The sequence below is a fragment of the Dendrobates tinctorius genome, unplaced genomic scaffold (genome assembly GCF_039654945.1).
Source record: "Dendrobates tinctorius isolate UK_male_01 unplaced genomic scaffold, ASM3965494v1 ptg000028l, whole genome shotgun sequence".
NCBI lineage: Eukaryota > Metazoa > Chordata > Amphibia > Anura > Dendrobatidae > Dendrobates > Dendrobates tinctorius.
In genome coordinates this window covers 52981862-53005453 of record NW_027361696.1, presented here as the reverse complement: position 1 = coordinate 53005453, position 23592 = coordinate 52981862, and the positions used below count along the sequence as shown (strand labels likewise).

Here is a 23592-nt window from a genome sequence, read left to right as displayed (position 1 = left end):
TGGGCTTGCTAAAAAGGTTGTAGTTGCGGAACATACTGTACGTAGCTAGTAAAGGCTTTATAATAAAGGGGGCTTCTGCTCTAGATCTCAAACAATGCAAATTAAGCTGGGAAAGGGCATTCCAGTACCTATTGTGCTGACAGTATGGACGATAAACTACCCACTCAAAAATGAGGGAATTGAAGCAAGTGCTTCAGTTCGTAATTGCCCCTGCCAATCCACCACGTGGCCACTTGTTTTCACTTGCTGATGGTTGGGCACAGGCTGAAACTTGGCGCTTGGCGTGACCAGCTTAGTAGATATGGGCCATAAATAGAATAATAATCATCCCAGATAACTCCGTACAGTAATTAGTTTCTCACCGCGCACACATTTATTAAGTATGACGGGATACCGAGCTCTGGCAGGTGAAGTGTCTATTTGTCTCCTGAAAATAAGAGATTGATTTTGCAAATGTAGAGTCGGGAGCTTCGTCATCCATCACGGAGCGCCCATGGCTTGACGCACGGCTTACTGTATTGTTGATGGCCTTTATTCCTAGGAAATAGGAAATGCATGTTTGGGCACATTGGATATTGATCGGATGTGCACAGCCACGACTTATAGGAAATTCCTTTAAGCAGCAAATGGAAATGAAGGCTGAAGTATAGGAAGACAACAAATATATGGGTCCTTCACAGATCACGTATGTCAAGGTATCGTCCACTAAATAACACCGCCAAACCGAACAGTAGCGCATTATATCCGCATTCAAACTGCAGTGAAATCTACCATCACATTGCACCATGCTGTGGACAGAAAAATTCTCAGAAAGCTTTAAATCTGAACATAATTTTTTCTGCAGGATTTTCATTCGTAGCCTAAAAAAGGACCCAATTCATTTTTGCATTTGCTCCCTTTTTTGTTGAATTTTTGCATTTTTTTGCCACCATATTTTTTTTATTTGCATCTTTATTAAATCTGTTTGCTATTTTTTTTATCTGGCATTGTGCAAAAACTGCAAGTGCTGTTTTCAAGAATTTAGTGCAAACAATGGCAATGAATACCACAAGACAAAAAAAAGAAGACAAGTGTCTTAAAAGAAAACTCACAAATGATGTATCAGGCTTCAGTCTCGGTGGGTTTCTTTTTCCAAAGAGATGCTTTACAAAATCTCTGTTTTGTTAAAGCGAACAATTCACAGATATCACGCATTCCCAGTGCTCACCTGTAATCTGCAGTGGAACCCATCAGCAGCACCACCAAAGGGGAAATAAAGCATTACTTTGGCTGTCTATATAATACAAGAACTGAAAGCTCTATCTATTATCTCTAGATACTCTAACAGGGGTGTAACGATCACAGACGAAAAGGGTGCAACTTGGTCTGTACGGGTGGTGGACTGACACCAGCGCCTATTTCAGTTGGATGTGCATGAGAGGAGACACATTCAGCTAAAAAGGAATTACAGTGCAGAGACCCAATCAGAGGCTAGTAGCTGATGTCAGACATTATACCAGGATGGGGATATTATACCAGGAAGGGGGCCAGGATGGGGTACATTATATCAGAAAGGAGCCAGGATGGGGGAAATTATATCAGGAAGGGGCCAGGATATGGGATATTATACTAGGAATGGGCCAGGATAGGGAACATTATATCAGGAAGGAGCCAGGATGGGGGACATTATACCAAGATGGGAGATATACCAGGAAGGGGCCAGGATGGAAGACATATCAGGATGGGGGACATTTTACCAGGAAGGGGCCAGGTTGGGGAACCCTATATCAGGAAGGAGCCAGAATGGGGGACATTATACCAAGATGACCTACCTCTTCCGACAAGCCTACAACCTGCAATAACCACTGATCCACCAAACCGTTGCACGACCAGCTCTACCCTCGCCTACTGTATCTTCACCCATCCCTAGTAGATTGTGAGCCCTTGCGAGCAGGATCCTCTCTCCTCCTGTATCAGTCGTGACTTGTATTGTTTAAGATTACTGTACTTGTATTTATTATGTATACCCCTCCTCACATGTAAAGCGCCATGGAATAAATGGCGCTATAATAATAAATAATAACAATTATACTAGGAAGGGGCCAGGATGGGGGACATTATACCAGGAATGGGCCAGGATGGGGGAAATTATACCAGGAAGGAGCCAGGATGGGGGATATTATACCAGGAATAGGGCCAGGATGGGGGACATTATTACAGAATGGAGACATTGTTATAGGAAGGAGGATATTTTCACATGGTTCTAAAATACTAGAAGGGCCCATACATCTGCCCAACATACAGGGTCCAGGTCCAAATTTTTCCCCGGATCCCATTGGACTCTAGTTACGGCACTGTACTCTAGCATCACCTGGGACACGTGCACTATTTTCTGCGGTAATAGATATTATGACAATTTCGGGTTCTCCTTTTTCTCCTCCTAAGTCACATTTGTTTATTTGTTGCTGGGGAAGCAACACAAAGCTTGTGGAGGCAGAGCAGCAGAAACTGCAGATATCTGCTATATTCCTCTGCAGTGCATCTTTTCTTTTTTTTATATACTTCTATATATTCGAAGAAAAGATGCTGGTGAAGCCATTTATATAAAGGACATTATTTTGTTATAACCGACAAATGCAGAAGAAAAAAAAAATAAAACCCCCAAAACATTTTTTTTATCTGCATCTGGAGAAAAAAAATGACTAGGCTAGTTTCACACTAGTGTATGGCAGAGCTGCGGAGGAATGTGGACTTCCTCCGTGAAGCTCCGCCCACTGCCCTGCCTCCTTCGTTCAGCTCTGCCTACGTCGACATGCGGCCTGCGTACCCTCTCTTTAGCATTGGGTACGCTGGCCATGCCGATGTATGCAGATGCCTCCGCATGCGTGGTTTTGACGGTGCGGCGACCTGCGCCTGAACGCAATGTGTTGGATTTTGTTGCGGTCGCCGCAACAAACCGACACATGCGGAGGCATCCGCGTACATCGGCATGGCCTGTGTACCCAATGCTAAAGATAGGGTACGCAGGCCGCATGCCGATGTAGGCAGAGCTGAACGGAGGAGGCGCGGCAGTGGGCGGAGCCTCACAGAGGAAGTCCACATCCCTCTGCAGCTCTGCCATACGCTACTGTGAACCTAGCCTTAGTATGTGGTTGAATTGTGCTTGTCCAGTTCAGAAAACCAATTCTCCAGTGCAAGACGGGTCATCTATTAGCCAAATGTATCTTTTGAGAACTCACTATATTTGTGGTTTACATAAAAAGACCATAGATAAAAAGTGTAAAACTTCACTTAGACTGTTGGTGCCATTGCAGGGAAATTGCACACTTACTACTAGGTTAAATCACAGATTATCACATTAATCATCATTGGGTTTTTTTTTGGGGGGGGCACTAAGCTTTATCAGCATGCACAAGAGACAATAAACGCGGCAAAATAATGCAGCAAATACTCAGTAAAACCTCCTTTATGTAAGCAGCTGCAGAAAAAAAAGCAGCAAAAATGCAATATGTGATCATAGCCAAATATGAGGCTAAGGCCTGTTTCACACATCCGTTTTTTCCCTTCAGTCAAAATCCGCCAAATTTTTAAAAAAACGGATCCGCCAAAAATGGGGCGGATCCTTTTTTTCCCCCATAGACTTACATTATTGGCGGATCTTGACTGACGGTCGCCCGTCCCACTCGTTTTTTTACGGATCCGCCAAGATTTTAGCGGCTCCCAGGCGGATGAAACGGACCCTGCAACGTTTTTTTGCTTTGACGGTCCGCTCATTAACCCATAAATGCCGCTCTGGGAGCCGATAAAATCTCAATCTCTCTCTCATCGCGCTCCAACTCACCTGTCCCTCCCGCGATATCCCGATCGCGCTCCACCTCCTGCGATATCCCACTCCCGATCGCGCTCCACCTCACGCGATATCCCTCTCCCGATCGCGCTACTCCAGCTCCCGCGATGTCCCTCTCCCGGTCGCGCTCCACCTTACGCGATCTGCATGCAATTCGCGACCGCCGCGGTCGCTTTAAATTTGGCCACATCGCTTCTCCCACGGACCCTTCATCCTACGTGCTCCGTTGACATCCGTCTGTCACGGATCAGCTGGTTTCAACCATTGGCGGATTTCAACTGACTGCCGATGACGGAGGTATGAAACAGGCCTAAGGAGTTTGGTTCAAGAGACCTGTGGCCGGTCTTGGACATCGTGATCTGTGCTCGGACTGCGAATGTTAGACGTGCAAAATTGGCCTAAGGAATGACTTGAACGCAGATCCTCCGGCAATCAGACCCCCAACTGTCACTCTCTTGTCTGACTGATGCACTTTCTACACCCCAGACCTCATGTGGAAGAGACAAGTGAAACATCTTGCAATGCAGCTGAGCCAATAGAAAACACTAAAAACAATATCTTCCTATCTTCTCAGAAAACGCTCAAGAAATACATCTCGCATGTCAATTCTTATGCCATGAAATCTATCACTGTCATTTCCAGTGGTTCCCACCTGTCTATCCAAGACGGGTTATGGCGGCACACATCCTCCCGCTGTCATCCTGCCGCCACTGAGCAATTGCTTGAATTCTCTACCTTCGAAGCAAATGATAATGGAACTTCCTTTAATGTGAATTTCTGCTGGTCGCAGCACTTATTTTTAATTAGCATGGATGCAAATGCTGATTACAACAGCGGTCAACGCGACTGATACCTGTGGGAAAATAACCACTCGATGCAAATTAATGAATACTTTATGTGTGAAAAATGTATTTGTTTTTACGACGCGGGTTTTATGTATTAAAAAGTCAGCATTAAATGCGGCCGCGCAATGGGAACATGATGCAGATAAGTCTCTGAAGTGCAGAGTCTGCCTTGTTTTATATTGGGAATGACCTACAGTTGTGGCCAAAAGTATTGACACCCCTGCAATTCTCTCAGATAATACTCAGTTTCATCCTGAAAATGATTGCGAACACAAATTCTTTGGTATTATTATCTTCATTTAATTTGTCTTAAATGAAAAAACACAAAAAGAATTGGCCTAAAGCCAAATTGGATATAATTCCACTCCAAACATAAAAAAGAGGGTGGACAAAAGTATTGGCAGTGTTCGAAAAATCATGTGATGCTTCTCTAATTTGTGTAATTAACAGCACCTGTAACTTACCTGTAGCACCTAACAGGTGTTGGCAATAACTAAATCACACTTGCAGCCAGTTGACATGGATTAAAGTTGACTCAACCTCTGTCCTGTGTCCTTGTGTGGACCACATTGAGCATGGAGAAAAGAAAGAAGACCAAAGATCTGTCTGAGGACTTGAGAAACCAAATTGTGAGGAAGCATGAGCAATCTCAAGGCTACAAGTCCATCTCCAAAGACCAGAATGTTTCTGTGTCTACTGTGTGCAGTGTCATCAAGAAGTTTAAAGCCCATGGCACTAAGGCTAACCTCCCTAGATGTGGATGGAAAAGAAAAATTGACAACCTTCTGTATAGTGAGAACAACTCACAAAACCTGCCGGATACCGAGAGCACCCCACAAGACCTGCCGTATACCAAGAACACTCTACAAAACCTACCGTATATCGGGAACAGACCACAACACCTGGCGTATACTGGGAACACCCCACAAGACCTGCCGTATACCGAGAACACCCCACTAGGCCTGCCGCATATCGAGCACACCCCACAAGACCTGGCGTATGCTTGGAACACCCTAGAAGACCTGCCGTATGCCAAGAACATTTCAAAAGACATGCTGTATAACGAGAACACTCCCTAAGACTTACCATATATTGGGAACACGCCACAAGACCAGCCGTACACCAAGAACACCACAAAAGACCTGCTATATACAGTTGTGGCCAAAAGTATTGACACCCCTGCAATTCTGTCAGATAATACTCAGCTTCTTCCTGAAAATGATTGCAAACACAAATTCTTTGGTATTATTATGTTCATTTAATTTGTCTTAAATGGAAAAACACAAAAGAGAATGAAGCAAAAAGCAAAACATTGATCATTTCACACAAAACTCCAAAAATGGGCCAGACAAAAGTATTGGCACCCTCAGCCTAATACTTGGTTGCACAACCTTTAGCCAAAATAACTGCGACCAACCGCTTCTGGTAACCATCAATGAGTTTCTTACAATGCTCTGCTGGAATTTTAGACCATTCTTCTTTGGCAAACTGCTCTAGGTCCCTGATATTTGAAGGGTGCCTTCTCCAAACTGCCATTTTTAGATCTCTCCACAGGTGTTCTATGGGATTTAGGTCTGGACTCATTGCTGGCCACCTTAGAAGTCTCCAGTGCTTTCTCTCAAACCATTTTCTAGTGCTTTTTGAAGTGTGTTTTGGGTCATTGTCCTGCTGGAAGACCCATGACCTCTGAGGGAGACCCAGCTTTCTCACACTGGGCCCTACATTATGCTGCAAAATTTGTTGGTAGTCTTCAGACTTCATAATGCCATGCACATGGTCAAGCAGTCCAGTGCCAGAGGCAGCAAAGCAACCCCAAAACATCAGGGAACCTCCGCCATGTTTGACTGTAGGGACCGTGTTCTTTTCTTTGAATGCCTTTTTCTCCTGTAAACTCTATGTTGATGCCTTTGCCCAAAAAGCTCTACTTTTGTCTCATCTGACCACAGAACATTCTTCCAAAACGTTTTAGGCTTTTTCAGGTAAGTTTTGGCAAACTCCAGCCTGGCTTTTTTATGTCTCTGGGTAAGAAGTGGGGTCTTCCTGGGTCTCCTACCATACAGTCCCTTTTCATTCAGACGCTGACGGATAGTACGGGTTGACACTGTTGTACCCTCGGACTGCAGGGCAGCTTGAACTTGTTTGGATGATAGTCGAGGTTCTTTATCCAACATCCGCACAATCTTGCGTTGAAATCTCTTGTCAATTTTTCTTTTCCGTCCACATCTAGGGAGGTTAGCCACAGTGCCATGGGCTTTAAACTTCTTGATAACACTGCGCATGGTAGACACAGGAACATTCAGGTCTTTGGAGAAGGACTTGTAGCCTTGAGATTGCTCATGCTTCCTCACAATTTTGTTTCTCAAGTCCTCAGACAGTTCTTTGGTCTTTCTTTTCTCCATGCTCAATGTGGTCCACACACGGACACAGGACAGAGGTTGAGTCAACTTTAATCCATGTCAACTGGCTGCAAGTGTGATTTAGTTATTGCCAACACCTGTTAGGTGCCACAGGTAAGTTACAGGTGCTGATAACCTCTTCAAGACTGCAATACGTATATATACTGACCTGAGATATAAGAGAATATCATCCCCATAAAGGTGACAATCCAGCAGTTTTCGGCTGTCGACTATATCTGACAACTTGCCGTATCACAAATTATCGGTGTTGACACCGTCCATATCTGTTTAACCCCTTAGTTGCTGCTGTCAAAAGTGACTACATCAAATAAATGGTTAAAAGATTGTGGGGGCTTGCACTTTAATCTAATTGACACACCGAGATCATGATTGTGTGGTCCTGATGTTTGCCATAGCTGTTCATGGCCAAATAGCGGCCTTAGAGTCTCCCGGCTATAGCGGTCAGTTCAGAAGTTAGCGACATTTAGGTGGTAAACAAAAACTTTTTCATTCCTGCTATACCACTTTGCATTAATTCCTAAAAATCACCTGAAGGGTTAATAAACTACCTTACAGCGGTTTTCAATATGTCAGGGGGTGCTGTTTTTAAAATGGTATCACGTTTGGGGTTTTCCAATATATAGCACCCCTAAAGTCACTTCAAACCTGGATAGGTCCCTCAAAAAAATAAATTTTGTAAATTTCCTTGAAAAAATGAAAAATTGCTGCTACATTTTTAAACCTCCTAAAAGGCTAACAAAATAAATTACAGTTTAAAAAATTGTGCTGATGTAAAGCCGACATGTGGGAAATGTGGTTTATTCATGTTTTTCTGTGGTATGACTATCTGGATTAAAGGGATAATCATTCAAAGTTTGAAAACTGCAATTTTTTTTACATTTTTGTCAAGTTTCTGATACTTTTATAAATAAACACAAAACATATCAATCTAAATTTACTATTATCATAAATTATAATGTGCCGCGAAAAAACAGTATCAAAATCACTGGGATTTGTTGAAGCATTCCAGAGTTATGACCACATAAAGTGATATTGGTCAGAATTTAAAAAATTGGCCCGGTCACGAAGGGTTACACAAATTAGAGAAGCATCACATGATTTTTCGAACACTGCCAATACTTTTGCCCACCCTCTTTTTTATGTTTGGTGTGGAATTATATCTAATTTGGCTTTAGGACAATTCTTTTTGTGTTTTTTCATTTAAGACAAATTAAATGAAGATAATAATACCAAAGAATTTGTGTTTGCAATCATTTTCATTAAGAAACTGAGTATTATCTGACAGAATTGCAGGGGTGTCAATACTTTTGGCCACAACTGTACCAGGAACACCCCACAAGACCTGCCAAATGCAGGGAACACCCCTCAAGACCTGCTGTATACCGAGAACACCACACAAGACCTGCCATATATTGGGAACACCCACAAGACCTGGCATATACTGGGAACACCCTACAAGACCTGCCGTGTACCAAGGGCACCCCACAAGACCTGCCGTATACCAGGTAATCTCCAAAAGACCTGCTATATATCAGGAATACTCCAAAAGACCTGCCATATACCAGGAACATCCCAAAACACCTGCCATATACTAGAAACACCCTACAAGACCTGTCATACCCCACAAGACCTGCTGTATACTAGGAGCATTCCACAAGATCTACCATATACCGAGAACACCCCACAATACCTGTCGTATACCAAGAACACTCCACAAGACCTGCCGTATACAGGGAACACTCCACAAGACCTGCCATATACCGGGAACACCCCACAAGACCTGCTGTATACCAGGACCATCCTACAAGACCCGCCATGTTTTTGGAACACCCCACAAGACCTGCCATATACTAGGAACACCCCACAAGGCCTGCCATATACTAGGAACACCCCACAAGGCCTGCCATATACCAGGAACATTGCACAAGACCAGCTGCATACTATGGACACCGCTGATAGAGAAGGGATAATGGTTTGCCCTTAACTGCCTTAATTCTTTAATTGCCTTTTGCCTTTCATTGCTACAATTTATTCTCATGACACAGTAGTCTGTCAGTCTCCTCTTCAAGGAGACTATACTACTTATCATATATGTTCTCAATAGTCAGCCACAACGTGTTCTAGGTACATGGTAAAAAAAAGTATGACCCTGAGGTGACGGTGGGGGCTACATGAGCTGCATAGAGTTACATTTGTTGTAAATGGTATAAAATATTGCCTTGTGTTTTCAGTAGATCAGATAAAGTGACTTGCTCACAACCTGTGTGTAGTTTCCTTTTTCTCCAAGCATTTGTAAATTAAGGGCGTAAACTCCTAATTTGGGCTCACTGGTGATCTGGCATGCCTGACTTTGGGTCAAAATGAAAACGGCTACAACAGTTTTGGCGCCCGAACACGGGACTGTGGTAACCAGCCTATTCAGAATCCGTATGTGGGAGCTTCCTTGGAGATTGGACATGCAAAATCCAGCAGCTGCAGCAAGGTGAGAAATTTTATTGTTACACATGTTTTGCACTTGCAATCTCTCTGGATCTCTCCATATCTCTGGGTAAAGGCTGTACAACAAGGTTCAAAAGGACCTACATCACCAGTGAGTATGTCCGTATGAGAGTTGAATAATAGATTAATAAGATAATAATTGTCATCTGTATTATCTGGCAATATACTAACTGGTCGTGTACTGTGTAGCACAGAGCTGGGATAGACTGCAGTATTGTTATTTTGGTCATTTTGAATTGGCAGTAAAATCATATGAGGCTGTAAAATAAATCCCTGAATGAGCACATATGAATGAATCATCACACACCATTTTGTGTCAAGGGATTGTTACCTTTCCAGTTCTTGTGGGATATCCCGGACAGATGCGTTATAGATATTTCAAATCTACATCTGAGACTGAATTAATTGAGTAAAGCTCGTTTTATATGTGGCATGACATTGGAAAGTTTCCTGGATGCATTTGGCCAGAAAAGGGCAAGGCTCGGTTACTCACATTATACAATTATCTGCTCTTACAGTGAAATCCCGCAACTTGAGGGTTTTGTAGATTTTGATTAGGTCTAAGAGCTGTTGCATTCTGTTACTATGTGAAGGACACTAAATTTCTGAAATTCTGATGGGAGGGGTGAATGATGCCACTGCGCGGATTCTCTATGTTTCTGTCCTTGGTGTAATTCTCGCTAGGAGATTTGTGCATTTTAAAGCAACAGTACTTAATTGATGTGGAATTACTGTATTTTTCCGACCATAAGACGCACTTTTTTCCCAAAAAATTTTGGGGGAAAGTGGGGGGTGCGTCTTATGGTCGCAATATACTAACCTTCGGGGCTCTGCGGTGCGGTGGTGGCAGCGGGCTGTGCTCCGGTGCAGGGGCGGCGGCACCGCCGGCATTTCCTCACAGCCCGGAGGCCCCCGCACATCCCTTGCTGGCCGCCGCCATGTTGCGGTGGCCTCCGGGAACATGGACACCGGGAAGATGGCCGCCAGTCCAGGAACGGCGCATGCGCAGGCTCAGATATCGTCCCGAGATCTCGGGGGACGAGATTCAAATCTCGGCAACGAGATCTCGTCCCCCGAGATCTCGGGACGATATCTGAACCTGCGCATGTGCCGTCCCCGGAACGGCGGCCATCTTCCCGGCGTCCATGTTCCCGGAGGCCACCGCAACATGGCGGCGGCCAGCAAGGGATGTGCGGGGGCCTCCGGGCTGTGAGGAAATGCCGGCGGAGCCGCCGCCCCTGCACCGGAGCACAGCCCGCCGCCACCCTCACCCTGCAGAGCCCACCTGCCCCAGCTCAGCACAGCTGCCCCAGCACAGCTGCCCCAGTCCCAGCACAGCTGCCCCAGCCCAGCACAGCTGCCCCAGCACAGCTGCCCCAGTCCCAGCACAGCTGCCCCAGTCCCAGCACAGCTGCCCCAGTCCCAGCACAGCTGCCCCAGCCCAGCACAGCTGCCCCAGTCCCAGCACAGCTGCCCCAGCCCCAGCACAGCTGCCCCTGCCCCAGCGCAGCTGCCCCAGCACAACCAACCTGCCCCAGCACAGAGCCGCCACTGCACGAGCCTGGACCACTGAATGACCCCTGTGACTTACTCCTCAACCTGTGCCGGATCCCTTCTCAGGTAAGCTGAATTCGAACTGTAAGACGGACCCCCATTTGACACATTATTTTTTTCCCTATTTTCCTTCTGAAAATTGGGGTGCGTCTTATGGTCCGGTGCGTCTTATAGTCCGAAAAATACGGTAAATTTTGTAAGTTGAAGTTGAAAGTAAAATATGGTGCCTAATTTTAGAGGAAATTTGTGAAAGATTGTTTGATCTTCAGTGTGATTGAAAGATTGGTAAAAGATTCACCTGCTTCAAGTTGAGTGATTGATATGTAGCTAATTGTGGATCAACAAAGGAGGTAGCCAACTGTATGGCTGATCTAGTAGGTTAGAGGCCTATCACATCTGGGCCTTCTTACTTTAGTCACCAGGTTTTTTTGTTGTGGGTGAGAGGCAAGGGCAAGAAGCCTTCCGGCTACACCTTGGCAGGCTCGCTCTGACTTGCTACATGTGGCCTGTAAGACAAGGTCCAGGCACACTAGAAGGGCATTTCAGAATAAAGGTGAGCTGTCTAAGTTGAAGCAGCCTTCCCACGTTCCATGGAGCTTGGCTAGTAGGATGAAGGACTATTCCTACTCTAGCCAGCTGATCTAACGGGTGAGAGGTAAAGAGCATTCCCGTTAGATCCTGTAGGTCTACCGGGTGAGAGGCAAGGAGCCTTCCCGCTACACCTGGCAGGCTCGCTCTGACTTGCTACGTGTGGCCTGTAAGACAAGGTCCAGGCACACTAGAAGGGCATTTCAGAATAAACGTGAGCTGTCGGGAGAATAAGTTGAAGCCATGGGCAACTTGTTCTGTGTACAGTTGGTGCCCCCAGTGGGATCCAAGACAGCTATGGAGATTGTAAAAGACAGAGAAGAAAGCAAGCAGTAAAAGATGTTGAACCAATATTGAAAAAGGCAAAAATGTCAGAGTGTGAATGTTTGGATGCACAAAAAAGGCACAGAAAAGGGAAGAAAATAGCAAGTGAATAAATAATGTTTGAGAATGTGCAGCAGTACGGAAGTAAGGTGTATTATGAATGTTTTGATTGACAAAGTTTAACCAGAGACCCAGACAAAACAGATGGACTTGTAAACACTGTGGTCAGACTCAGACAAACCCAGACTGAATAGCTACTTGTGTGACCTGTGCTACCAACCTAAGCGAGTTGCGCTAAATCCTGTCCGGACAAGATCACATGTAGTGACATAAGAAGCTGACATAATAGTGTGATTAGTGGGTAGTGGGGACATTGACCTTTGGGGAGTAAGCTGACAGTAGACACCCGACGACTAACCACATCAGGGCCTAGAAGGGTGATTAGAGTAAGAAAGATGCAGGAGTGTTATCCCTGGAGCCCCTCTGACCAGCTAGCTATGTTGAAGCAGGTGCCTGACCCTGAGTACCAACCTTTCCCATTTTACATTATAGACAAATAAAGGAAATACAGTGGACATATGTGTACCTGGGCAGACCTAGAGAGGTTGGTGAGTTTAAAGGCAGGTGACATACTAGGACACATAATTTAGACACATTCAGATGTGGCAAAGAATCAGGTTTGGGGCATGGATGATAAATCTTCACGGTCTGGGGAGACGTACTGTGAATCACTAAAACAATGGGCTACAGTGAAACAATCAGAGCAGTCCGTACTCCTGACTAATGTGACACAGCAAAAAGGAGAGAGTGTAGAGATGTACTTTGGATGGTTACAGCTGAAATGGGTAGACATGGGGTACAGTTGCATAAACCCACTTGATGTTAAAATACTGGTGAATGCATTCATTGACGGTATGAACAAAGACTTACGAGACGCAGAACAGACAGCCAGACCTGAATGGAGACATGTAGATCCGAAAGACCTCCTTAAGGTAGCTAAAGTAGTTGAAAAAACAAGGACGATAAGACAACCTGTCATGTATGCTGGAACACGAGGAAAACAGTGGAGACATAGTAGGAGACAAAGGGACCAGTGAGGTGCTGGAATTGTGGAGGAAATGGACATTACGCCCGCCACTGCAAAAACCCTACTAAGGAGACGAAGAAGACAGATCTTTCACCTTCAGACTAGGAAACTGGCAATCTAGTGACAAATGTGTACCCTTTTCTTGTCCCCTCTGAACCTGGTCCTGCCTTGATGACCCCCATAACAATGCCAGGGTAGGAAGAGGCAGAATATTTGATTGACACTGTGGTACACAAAGACTTGATAATGCCCAGACATGATCACTAACGAGATTGTGGAATGTGTGGGGGGTAGAGGGACAAGTGACTAAAGCCCTGTGAGGTAGCGCTGTCATTTAAGTAGGGGATTCTCGCTAGGCAGCGAACAAATCACATCCGGCACAGGTTTTCCAACAAAACATAGCAGTTCATGCGGTTTATTATGCAGCATAAACCATCACAGCAACAGACAGTTCATTTCACCAGCATAGCATCCATTACAGAGTTTCCCTCTGTTAGCAATGTCCAGCATACACAGGCTCTTCAGCCTCATCATTATCTCACCCACGTCAGGGTTCTCTCATGGCTGTTGCTCCACGCTGCAGACATCCACTCTCTCCTCTGGGACTCTCAGACGCTGGCAGCCATTACACAAAGCCACTCCACAGGCTGTTAGCCAGGAGACAACTCTCCTCACGGGACCTTCCGCTCTGGACCAGCCAGGTCCCTGCATTCACCCCTTGTGACTCACCCCGGACACATTATATCGTTCATGGCCACGGCCACTGGGTTACATGACTCTGACCTCATCACAGGTCCTTCAGGCATTTTCACACTCTTTGCAACCGTGCTTTAAACACACCCCCTGGGTGGGTTTGTAGGTAACCAGGCCCCCCCAACTCTATAGTTACCTGGAGACTTCTCCCTCACATATTAACTTAGCACCTCAGCAATGTCCTTGCTGATCACATATACATAAGTCTCCATCTCAAAGCCACCCACTTTGAGATATATAACGGCCACTCAACACTCTGCCATTCATCCCTTCTCCTGGGACCTCCACACAGCGCCCCGTACGGACACAGTGGTTACTACACCACAGCCCCAATGACTAAACAAATAAGACTAAAATTACAAGATAGCCAAGAGGTGCTTATAAAACTTGTTAGTGACAATACCCCTATGAATTTACTGTCATGATTAAATTGAAAGAAGGAACCACTCCTCCTTGTTTAACCCCTTCCTGACATGAGACGTACTATCCCGTCCATGGGAGCCGGGCCCCTATGCCCATGGACGGGATAGTACGTCTAGCGCGATCAGCGGCGCCCACGTGGTGAGCGCCGCTGATCGCGGCCGGGTGTCAGCTGATTATCACAGCTGACACCCGGCACAATGTGTCAGGGGCGGTCACGGACCGCCCCCGACACGTTAACCCCTTGCACACCGCGATCAAACATGATCGCGGTGTACCGGGGGTTAAAGGGAAGCATCGGCAGGGAGGGGGCTCCCTCCGTGCTTCCCTGAGCCCCCCACGGCAGCGCAATGTGCAGCGCTGCTGCGGGGGGCTCCTTTCCTCCAGGCCCCCGAATCCAAGATGGCGACGGGGGCCTGAGGAAGCTGGCTTCCTCAGTGCCTGCAAAGCGCAGGCATGAGGAAGCCTTCTGCAGTGCCTGTGTCAGATCGCTGATCTGTCACAGTGATCTGTGATGTGACAGATCAGCGATCTGTCACAGGACAGTGATGTCCCACCTGGGACTATTTAATAAAGTAAAAAAAAAAATAAAAAAAAGTGTTAAAATAATTTAAAAAAAAATCGCCAAATAAATTAGAAAAAAAAAAAAAAAATTCCCCCAATAAATCCATTTTTTGGAAATAATAAAAAACAAAACAATAAAAGTACACATATTAGGTATCGCCGCGTCTGTAATGACCCGCCCTATAAAACTGTCCCATTAGTTAACCCCTTTAGCGAACCCCTTAAAAAATAAAAATAAAAAACGAAGCAAAAAATAATGATTTATTATCATACCGCCAAACAAAAAGTGTAATAACGCGCGATCAAAAAGACACATATAAATATCCATGGTACCGCTGAAAACGTCATCTTGTCCCGCAAAAAACGAGCCGCCACACAGCATCATCAGCGGAAAAATAAAAAAGTTATAGCTCGCAGAATAAAGCGATGCAAAAATAATTATTTTTTATATAAAATAGTTTTCATTGCATAAAACCGACAAAAACATAAAAAAATGACATAAATGAGGTATCGCTGTAACCGTACTGACCCGAAGAATAAAACTGCTTTATCAATTTTACCGCACACGGAACGGTGTAAACGCACCCCCCCAAAAGAAATTCATGAAACGCTGGTTTTTGTTCATTCTGTGTCCCAAAAATAGGAATAAAAAGCGATCAAAAAATGTCACGTGCCCGAAAATGGTACCAATAAAAACGTCAACTCGTCCCGCAAAAAATAAGACCTCACATGACTCGGTGGGTCAAAATACGGAAAAATTATAGCTCTCAATATGTGGTGATGCAAAAACTATTTTTACAATAAAAAGCGTCTTTTAGCGTGCGACAGCTGCGAAATATAAAAACCGCCATAAATAGTAAATCAAACCCCCCGTCATCACCCTCTTAGTTAGGGAAAAATAATAAAATTAAAAAAAAAGTATTTATCTCCATTTTCCCATTAGGGTTAGGGTTAGGGTTAGGGCTAGGGTTAGGGCTAGGGTTAGGGCTAGGGTTAGGTTTAGGGTTAGGGCTAGGGTTAGGGCTAGGGTTAGGGCTAGGGTTAGGGCTCAGATTAGGGTTAGGGGTGTGTTGGGGTTCGGGTTGGAGTTAGAATTGGGGGTTTCCACTGTTTGGGCACATCAGGGGCTCTCCAAATGCAACATGGCGTCTGATCTCAATTCCAGCCAATTCTGAGTTGAAAAAGTCAAATTTTGCTCCTTCCCTTCCAAGCTCTGCCATGCGCCCAAACAGTGTTTTACCCCACATGTAGGGTATCAACCTACTCAGGACAAATTGCAAAACAATTTTTGGGGTCCAATTTCTCCTGTTACCCTTAGGAAAATAAAAAATTGGGGGCAAAAATATCATTTTTGTGGAAAAAAATGATTTTTTTATTTTCACGTCCGAGTGTTATAAACTTCTGTGAAGCACTTGGGGGTTCAAAGTGCTCACCACACATCTAGATAAGTTCCGTGGGGGGTCTAGTGTCCAAAATGGGGTCACTTGTGGGGAGTTTCAATAGTTTAGGTACATCAGGGGCTCTCCAAACGCACATGACACCCGCAGACCATTCCATCAAAGTCTGCATTCCAAAACGTCACTGCTTCCCTTCCGAGCCCCGACGTGTGTCCATACAGTAGTTTTCTCCCACATATGGGGTGTCAGCGTACTCAGGCCAAATTGGACAACAACTTTTGGGGGTCCAATTTCTCCTGTTACCCTTGGGAAAATGAAAAAATTGGGGACTAATTGATCATGTTTCTGGAAAAAATACGATTTTTTTATTTTCATGCCTTGGCATTATAAACTTCTGTGAAGCTCTTGGGGGTTCAAAGTGCTCACCTCACATCTAGAAAAGTTCCTTAGTGGGTCTAGTTTTCAAAATGGGGTCATTTGTGGGGGGTTTCCACTGTTTAGGTACATTAGGGGCTCTCCAAAGGCAACATGACACCCGCAGACCATTCCATCAAAGTCTGCATTCCAAAACGTCACTACTTCCCTTCCGAGCCCCGACGTGTGCCCATACAGTAGTTTTCTCCCACATATGGGGTATCAGCATACTCAGGACAAATTGGACAACAACTTTTGGGGTCCAATTTCTCCTGGTACCCTTGGGAAAATAAAAAAATGGTGACTAAAAGATCATGTTTGTGGAAAAAATACGAATTTTTTATTTTCACGCCCGGGCATTATAAACTTCTGTGAAGCACTGGGGAGGTCAAAGTGCTCACCACACATCTAGATAAGTTCCTTAGGGGGTCTAGTTTCCAAAATGGTGTCATTTGTGGGGGGTTTCCACTGTTTTGGTACATCAGGAGTTTTCCAAACGCGACATGGTGTCCGATCTCAATTCCAGCCAAAAACGTCAAATGGCGCTACTTCCCTTCCGAGCTCTGCCATGCGCCCAAATAGTGGTTTACCCCCACATGTGGGGTATCAGCGTACTCAGGACAAATTGCACAATAACTTTTAGTCCTGTTACCCTTGGAAAAATAAGAATTGAGGGTGAAAAGATCATTTTTGTGGAAAAAATATGATTTTTTAATTGTATGGCTTTATGTTATAAACTTCTGTGAAGCCCATGGGGGTTCAAAGTTCTCACCACACATCTAGATAAGTTCCTTAGGGGGTCTAGTTTCCAAAATGGTGTCATTTGTGGGGGGTTTCCACTGTTTTGGTACATCAGGGGTTTTCCAAACGCGACATGGTGTCCGATCTCAATTCCAGCCAAAAACGTCAAATGGCGCTGCTTCCCTTCCGAGCTCTGCCATGCGCCCAAATAGTGGTTTACCCCCACATGTGGGGTATCAGCGTACTCAGGACAAATTGCACAATAACTTTTAGGGTCCTGTTACCCTTGGAAAAATAAGAATTGAGGGTGAAAAGATCATTTTTGTGGAAAAAATATGATTTTTTAATTGTATGGCTTTATGTTATAAACTTCTGTGAAGCCCGTGGGGGTTCAAAGTTCTCACCACACATCTAGATAAGTTCCTTAGGGGGTCTAGTTTCCAAAATGGTGTCATTTGTGGGGGGTTTCCACTGTTTTGGTACATCAGGGGTTTTCCAAACGCGACATGGTGTCCGATCTCAATTCCAGCCAAAAACGTCAAATGGCGCTGCTTCCCTTCCGAGCTCTACCATGCGCCCAAATAGTGGTTTACCCCCACATGTGGGGTATCAGCGTACTCAGGACAAATTGCACAATAACTTTTAGGGTCCTGTTACCCTTGGGAAAATAAAAATTGGGGTGAAAAGATCATTTTTGTGGAAAAAATATGATTTTTTAATTGTACCGCTGTACGTTATAAACTTCTGTAAAGCCCTTGTGGGTTCAAAGTTCTCACCACATATCTAGATAAGTTCGTTGGGGGGTCTAGTTTCCAAAATGGGGTCACTTGTAGGGGGTTTTCACTGTTTAGGTACATCAGGGACTCTCCAAACGTGACATGGCGTCCAATCTGAATTCCAGCCAATTTTGCATTGAAAAAGTCAAACGGCGCTCCTTCCATTCTGAGCTCTGCCATGCACCGAAACAGTGGTTCCCCCCCACATATCAGGTATCTGCGTACTCAGGACAAATTGCACAATAACTTTTGCAGTCCAATTTCTCCTGTTACCCTTGGTAAAATAAAAAAAATTGAACCTGAAGTATTTTTTTTATGAAAAAAGTTAGATGTTCATTTTTTTTTAAATATTCAAAAAAATTCCTGTGACGCACCTAAAGGGTTAATAAACTTCTTGAATGTGGTTTTGAGCACTTTAAGGGGTGCAGTTTTTAGAATGGTGTCACTTTTGGGTATTTTCTATCATATAGACCCCTCAAAGTGGCTTCAAATGTGATGTGGTCCTAAAAATAAAATGGTGTTGTAAAAATGAGAAATCGCTGGTCAACTTTTAACCCTTATAACTTCCTAACAAAAAAAAATTTTGGTTCCAAAATTGTGCTGATGTAAAGTAAACATGTGGGAAATGTTAGATATCAAGTTTTTTGTGTGCCGTATCTCTGTGATTTAAGGGCATAAAAATTCAAAGTTGGAAAAATGCGAAATTTTCAAAATTTTCGCCAAATTTCCGTTTTTCTCACAAATAAACGCAAGTTATTTGAATGAAATTTTACCACTAACATGAAGTACAATATGTCATGAGAAAACAATGTCAGAATCACCGGGATCCATGGAAGCGTTCCAGAGTTATGAGCTCATAAAGGTACAGTGGTCAGAATGGTAAAAATTGGCCCGGTCATGACTGTGCAAACCACCCTTGGGGGTGAAGGGGTTAAAGCAATACCCATTGAGCCTAGCCAAATCACTGGCCCTGAGCAGGGATATTAAAGAGTATGTTAAGGCAGGGGTTCTGATGCAAAGATCTTCCCCCTGCAACACCCCTTTGTATCCCATTAAAAAAAAGGACCCAAGGGTTCCCTGACACTTACAGAATGGTTCATGACTTAAGGGCTATTAATGATGTTACAGAGAGTGTGACCTCAATTGTCCCTGATCCACACACATCTGTCACAGATCCAAGTGATGTCAAAATGTTTCACAGTCATTGATTTGGCGAATGCATTGTTTCTCTGTACCCCTGCACCCTGACTGTCAGTATCTTTTTCTTTTATTCATGAAGGAAACAATATTGTTGGACTGTCCTCCCACAAGGGGGAAATAAATCCCCTGCCATCTATTCAGCAGCAATGGCAGGGATCCTTGAGTAGTGGCAACCACCTCATCCTCAGATTGTACTATTACAGTATGTGGATGACCTCTTGCTCTTCTGCCTGGACTAGAGGTCCTGCAGGGAAGCTACAGGTTTCTTGCTATGTTTTTTGGCAGAAAAGGGTTGCAAGGTCTCACGTGACAAATTACAGTATTGCAAACAAAAGGTGACATTTTTGGGACATTGTATTGCTGAAGGTACCAGACACCTGACAGGAAACAGGCAATTCAAAATCTCCCTCTACCCAGGTCACACCAGCATCTATGCACTTTCCTAGGTTTGGTGACCTACTGCAGGCCTTGGATAAGGTCTGCTTCACAAATGATGCAATCACTCTATGATTGCTTGTCATCAGACCCCTATGATCTTACTCAAGAAGCAAGTGATTCCTTCCATTCTCTCAAAACTGTTCATTGTGTCAGCCCCGGCCTTAGGCATTCCAAATTATGACCAGCCATTTTTCTTGTTTTGCACAGAGCAGGGAAGACATGCTACCGCAGTACTGACACAACAACATGGAGGGAAACAGAGACCAATAACTTACTACTCAGCACAATTAGACCCAGTGATCAGAGGGTCATCTATGTATGTGCTGTAGGAGCTGATGCACTACTGCTAGGCATGTGAGATCACACTGACTTTTCCTTTGACAATTTATTCCCCACATGACATCCATTCCATACTTGTACAAGTTCAACCAAAACTTCTGTCTATGGCCAGACAGCTCCGACTTGAATGCGCTCTACTAATCCCTGAGTATGTCACCCTCAAAAGATGTAGTGTTCTGAATCCAGCCACCATCCTGTCTGTGGATTCAGAAAAAGGGGAATTGGTGACAGCTCAGCGAGTGAGGAAGAGTACTTTGACATGACGCATGAACATGACTGCATAGAACTGATGAGTCAGGAGACAGTGGGTTTTGCACACGTTCATGAAAAACCCTGTTCTTAATGCAGATTTTGAGATTTTTTTTGTAGATGGCTCCAGATACCACCAGGATGGATGATTCTACACTGGATATGCAGTAGTAACCTCACATGAGGTAATCCGAGCTGAACCACTCCCTCCTTAGGCCTCTTTCACACTTCCGTTTTTGACAATCAGTCAAGATCCGCCAATTTCGAAAAAAAACGGATCCGCCATTTTTCTTAGCGGATCCGTTTTTTTCCCCATTGACTTTCATTATTGGCGGATCCTGACTGATTGCCGTCCGTTGCATCCGTTTTTTTTGAGGATCCGCCACAATGTTAGTGTCCGTCAACATCCTCAAAGATTTGTAAACAGAGCTTGCAACGTTTTTTTTGCCGGCGGATCCTCCAGACACTGAATTAACCCCAAATTCTGTCTGGGTGCCGGACAAAAAATTCTATCTCTCTCTCTCCCCCTTTCCCGGGCAGCGGTTCCTTTAAATCTCCTCATCTTTAGGATCCGTCTAAAAACGGATCCTGTGCCATCCGTTCACATCAGTTGAGAACGGATCCGCTTGTCTGCCTTTTTGGCGGATTGTAACTGATTCAAATAACTGAAGTGTGAAAGAGGCCTTAAATGTCGACGCAGGAGGCAGAGTTGAATACACTCACTGAGGCTTGTAGAGCCACTGCAGGTAAAGTCGCTAATATTTACACAGATTTGAATTATGCATGGGGAATAGCCCATGATTATGGCCCTATCTGGAGGAGCAGAGCGTTTCTTACATCAGCCGGTAAGCCCATTAAAAATGGAGAGCTGGTGAAACAATTAATGGAGGCATTGATGTTACCAGTCCAGGTTGAGGTAAAAGCACACACGAATGCGAACTCCGTGGAGGTAGAGGGCAACAAAAGGGCGGACGAGGCTGCTAATGTAGCAGCAAGGCGGCCTAGGGCGCAGTGGACGGTGGTGGGGAGTCAGCGTATTCCAGCCACACTGAGCCAAGATGTCCTGAAATCCCTTCAGCAACAGGCTGCCCAAACAGAGAAGGAACACTGGGGGAGAAAGGGAGCTGAGCTGAACTCAAATGGAGTATGGGAGAATAAGGATAAATTGTGCCTACTGAGGTCCCTGTTCCCAATCATGGCGCAAGCAACACATGGCCCCACTCACGCCTCAAAAAGTCACATGTGTGCCATGGTAGATGCCTTCTGGATCACTCCTGGTTTCAGTTACGCAGCCGCGAAACTTGTACAATCATGCCTCATCTGTGCACTGCACAACCCAGGTAAAACAGTAAAAGTCCCTAAGAAAGTGACACCTAGGCCTCTCTACCTGTTTCAGAGACTGCAGATTGCCTACATACAGCTACCCAAGGTAGGAGTGTATGCAAATGTCCTAGTATGTGTAGATCCCTTCTATGGCTGACCGGAAGCCTATCCGGTAAAATGTGCAAATGCTAAAACGACTGCAGACAAACTGATGAAAGAACTGATCTGCTGGTATGGTGTCCCAGAAACCATAGAAAGCGATAGGGGTACACACTTCACGGGAGAAATAATGAGGGAAGTCATGCAGGCCCTGGGTGTACAGCAAGCATTTCATACACCATATAGAACACGAAGTAGTGGGAAAGTGAAAAGACTAAAGGGTATGTGCACACGCTGCGGATTGCAGTGTGGATTTGGCCGCTCGGATTTTGTAAAATCCGCAGGTAAATCTTCAGGTCAAAAGACCTGCGGTTTTACCTGCGGATTGCGCTGCGGTTTTGCCCTGCGGTTTTTCATCTCTACAATGGAGGAGATGGCAAACCGCAGCGGAATCCGCAGAAATAATTGACATGTCAATTCTTTCTGTGGTTTCAAAACCGCAGAAAAACCGCGCGGAAAAATCCGCACCGTCTGCACTGCGTTTTTTTATTCCCATAGAGAATAATGGTACTGTACACCGCAGCAAAAACTGCTGTGGACCCGCAGCGGCCGGAACCGCAGCAGAATCCGCAGCGTGTGCACACACCCTAAACGGGACACTTAAACTGAAAATTCAAAAAGCCATGGCAGAGACAGGAAAGAGCTGGATAGAGTGCTTGCCCCTTGCACTCTTTTCAGTCAGACACACTCCAAATAGAAACACAGGCTTGTCTCCTTCTGAAGTCCTGTTGGTAGTGCACCAAAGACTGGTCTGTACTTCCCACAGGTGCTACAAATGCAACACGGTGCTATGACAGCCTATGTCCAGGCCTTGCAGAAAAGACTTAATGTGCTATATAACTATATAAACGTGTTCTCATCCATTCTAGATCCTAATGCCAGTGCAGATGTGCACCAGCTGAATCCAGGTGTTTGGGTGGTCATACCCAGACACGTGAGAAGGAGTCTGGACCCACAATTTGACGGCCCCTTCCAAGTCCAACTGACCACATCCACCTCAGTAAAACTTGAGGGAAAGCCCGCTTGGATCCACGCTAGTCACTGCAAGAAGGTCCTTCCACCAGCAGAATGACTGTTCTCCTAATTACCTTGCTGGCAGTGACAGGGTTACTGCACTCTACAGAGACACAGGAGAAACTCTAAAATGTTGACTGAGACAACAAACTTATTCGACATCATGCACTTGTTATAAAGGATATGGAAGGACAGAAACCGAAAGACTGTTGGATCTGTACACACAGCCCAGTATCTGCGAGGACTATGCCGTACTTAGCCTTACCTCTGGAGCCATGGGAGGTATTAACCCCATACTGCATACACAATGAGACTTGGACTCGATCTAGGTTTTTGGGAAAAGATGTGCCCCGTGATATATCTGCCTCATTGGCTATAATCAGATGGCCAAAGGTACAAATTTGGAGGCGAGAATATGATTCAGACGTCGGAAATATGGTCGCCAGGAGAAGGACTGAAATCCCTCACTCAGACCCCATTCCCAATGATGGAATGTGGTTCAGTCTTCAACACACTGGAGCAGACACCTGTGGTGAGGACTATAATTGCTTCCGTATATACACTCATGATCAAACACAGGTTAATGAGACGGTATACCAAGATGGTGTTGAAGGCTGTAAAGCATCTACGGGTAAAATAATAAGGAAAGAAAGGGGTAAATGTAC

General features: G+C 44.9%; 1 protein-coding gene across 1 annotated transcript in view; it reads right to left on the bottom strand.

Moving 5' to 3' along the window:
* Nucleotides 1–23219, bottom strand: part of PAFAH1B3 (platelet activating factor acetylhydrolase 1b catalytic subunit 3) — a 52153-nt gene extending 28934 nt beyond the window's left edge. The window contains exon 1 of the mRNA XM_073570723.1: nt 23193–23219. Coding sequence (XP_073426824.1) covers nt 23193–23204 — 12 coding nt within the window. The 5' untranslated portion in view covers nt 23205–23219. The remainder of the gene's footprint in view (nt 1–23192) is intronic.
* Between the last annotated feature and the right edge of the window lie 373 nt (nt 23220–23592).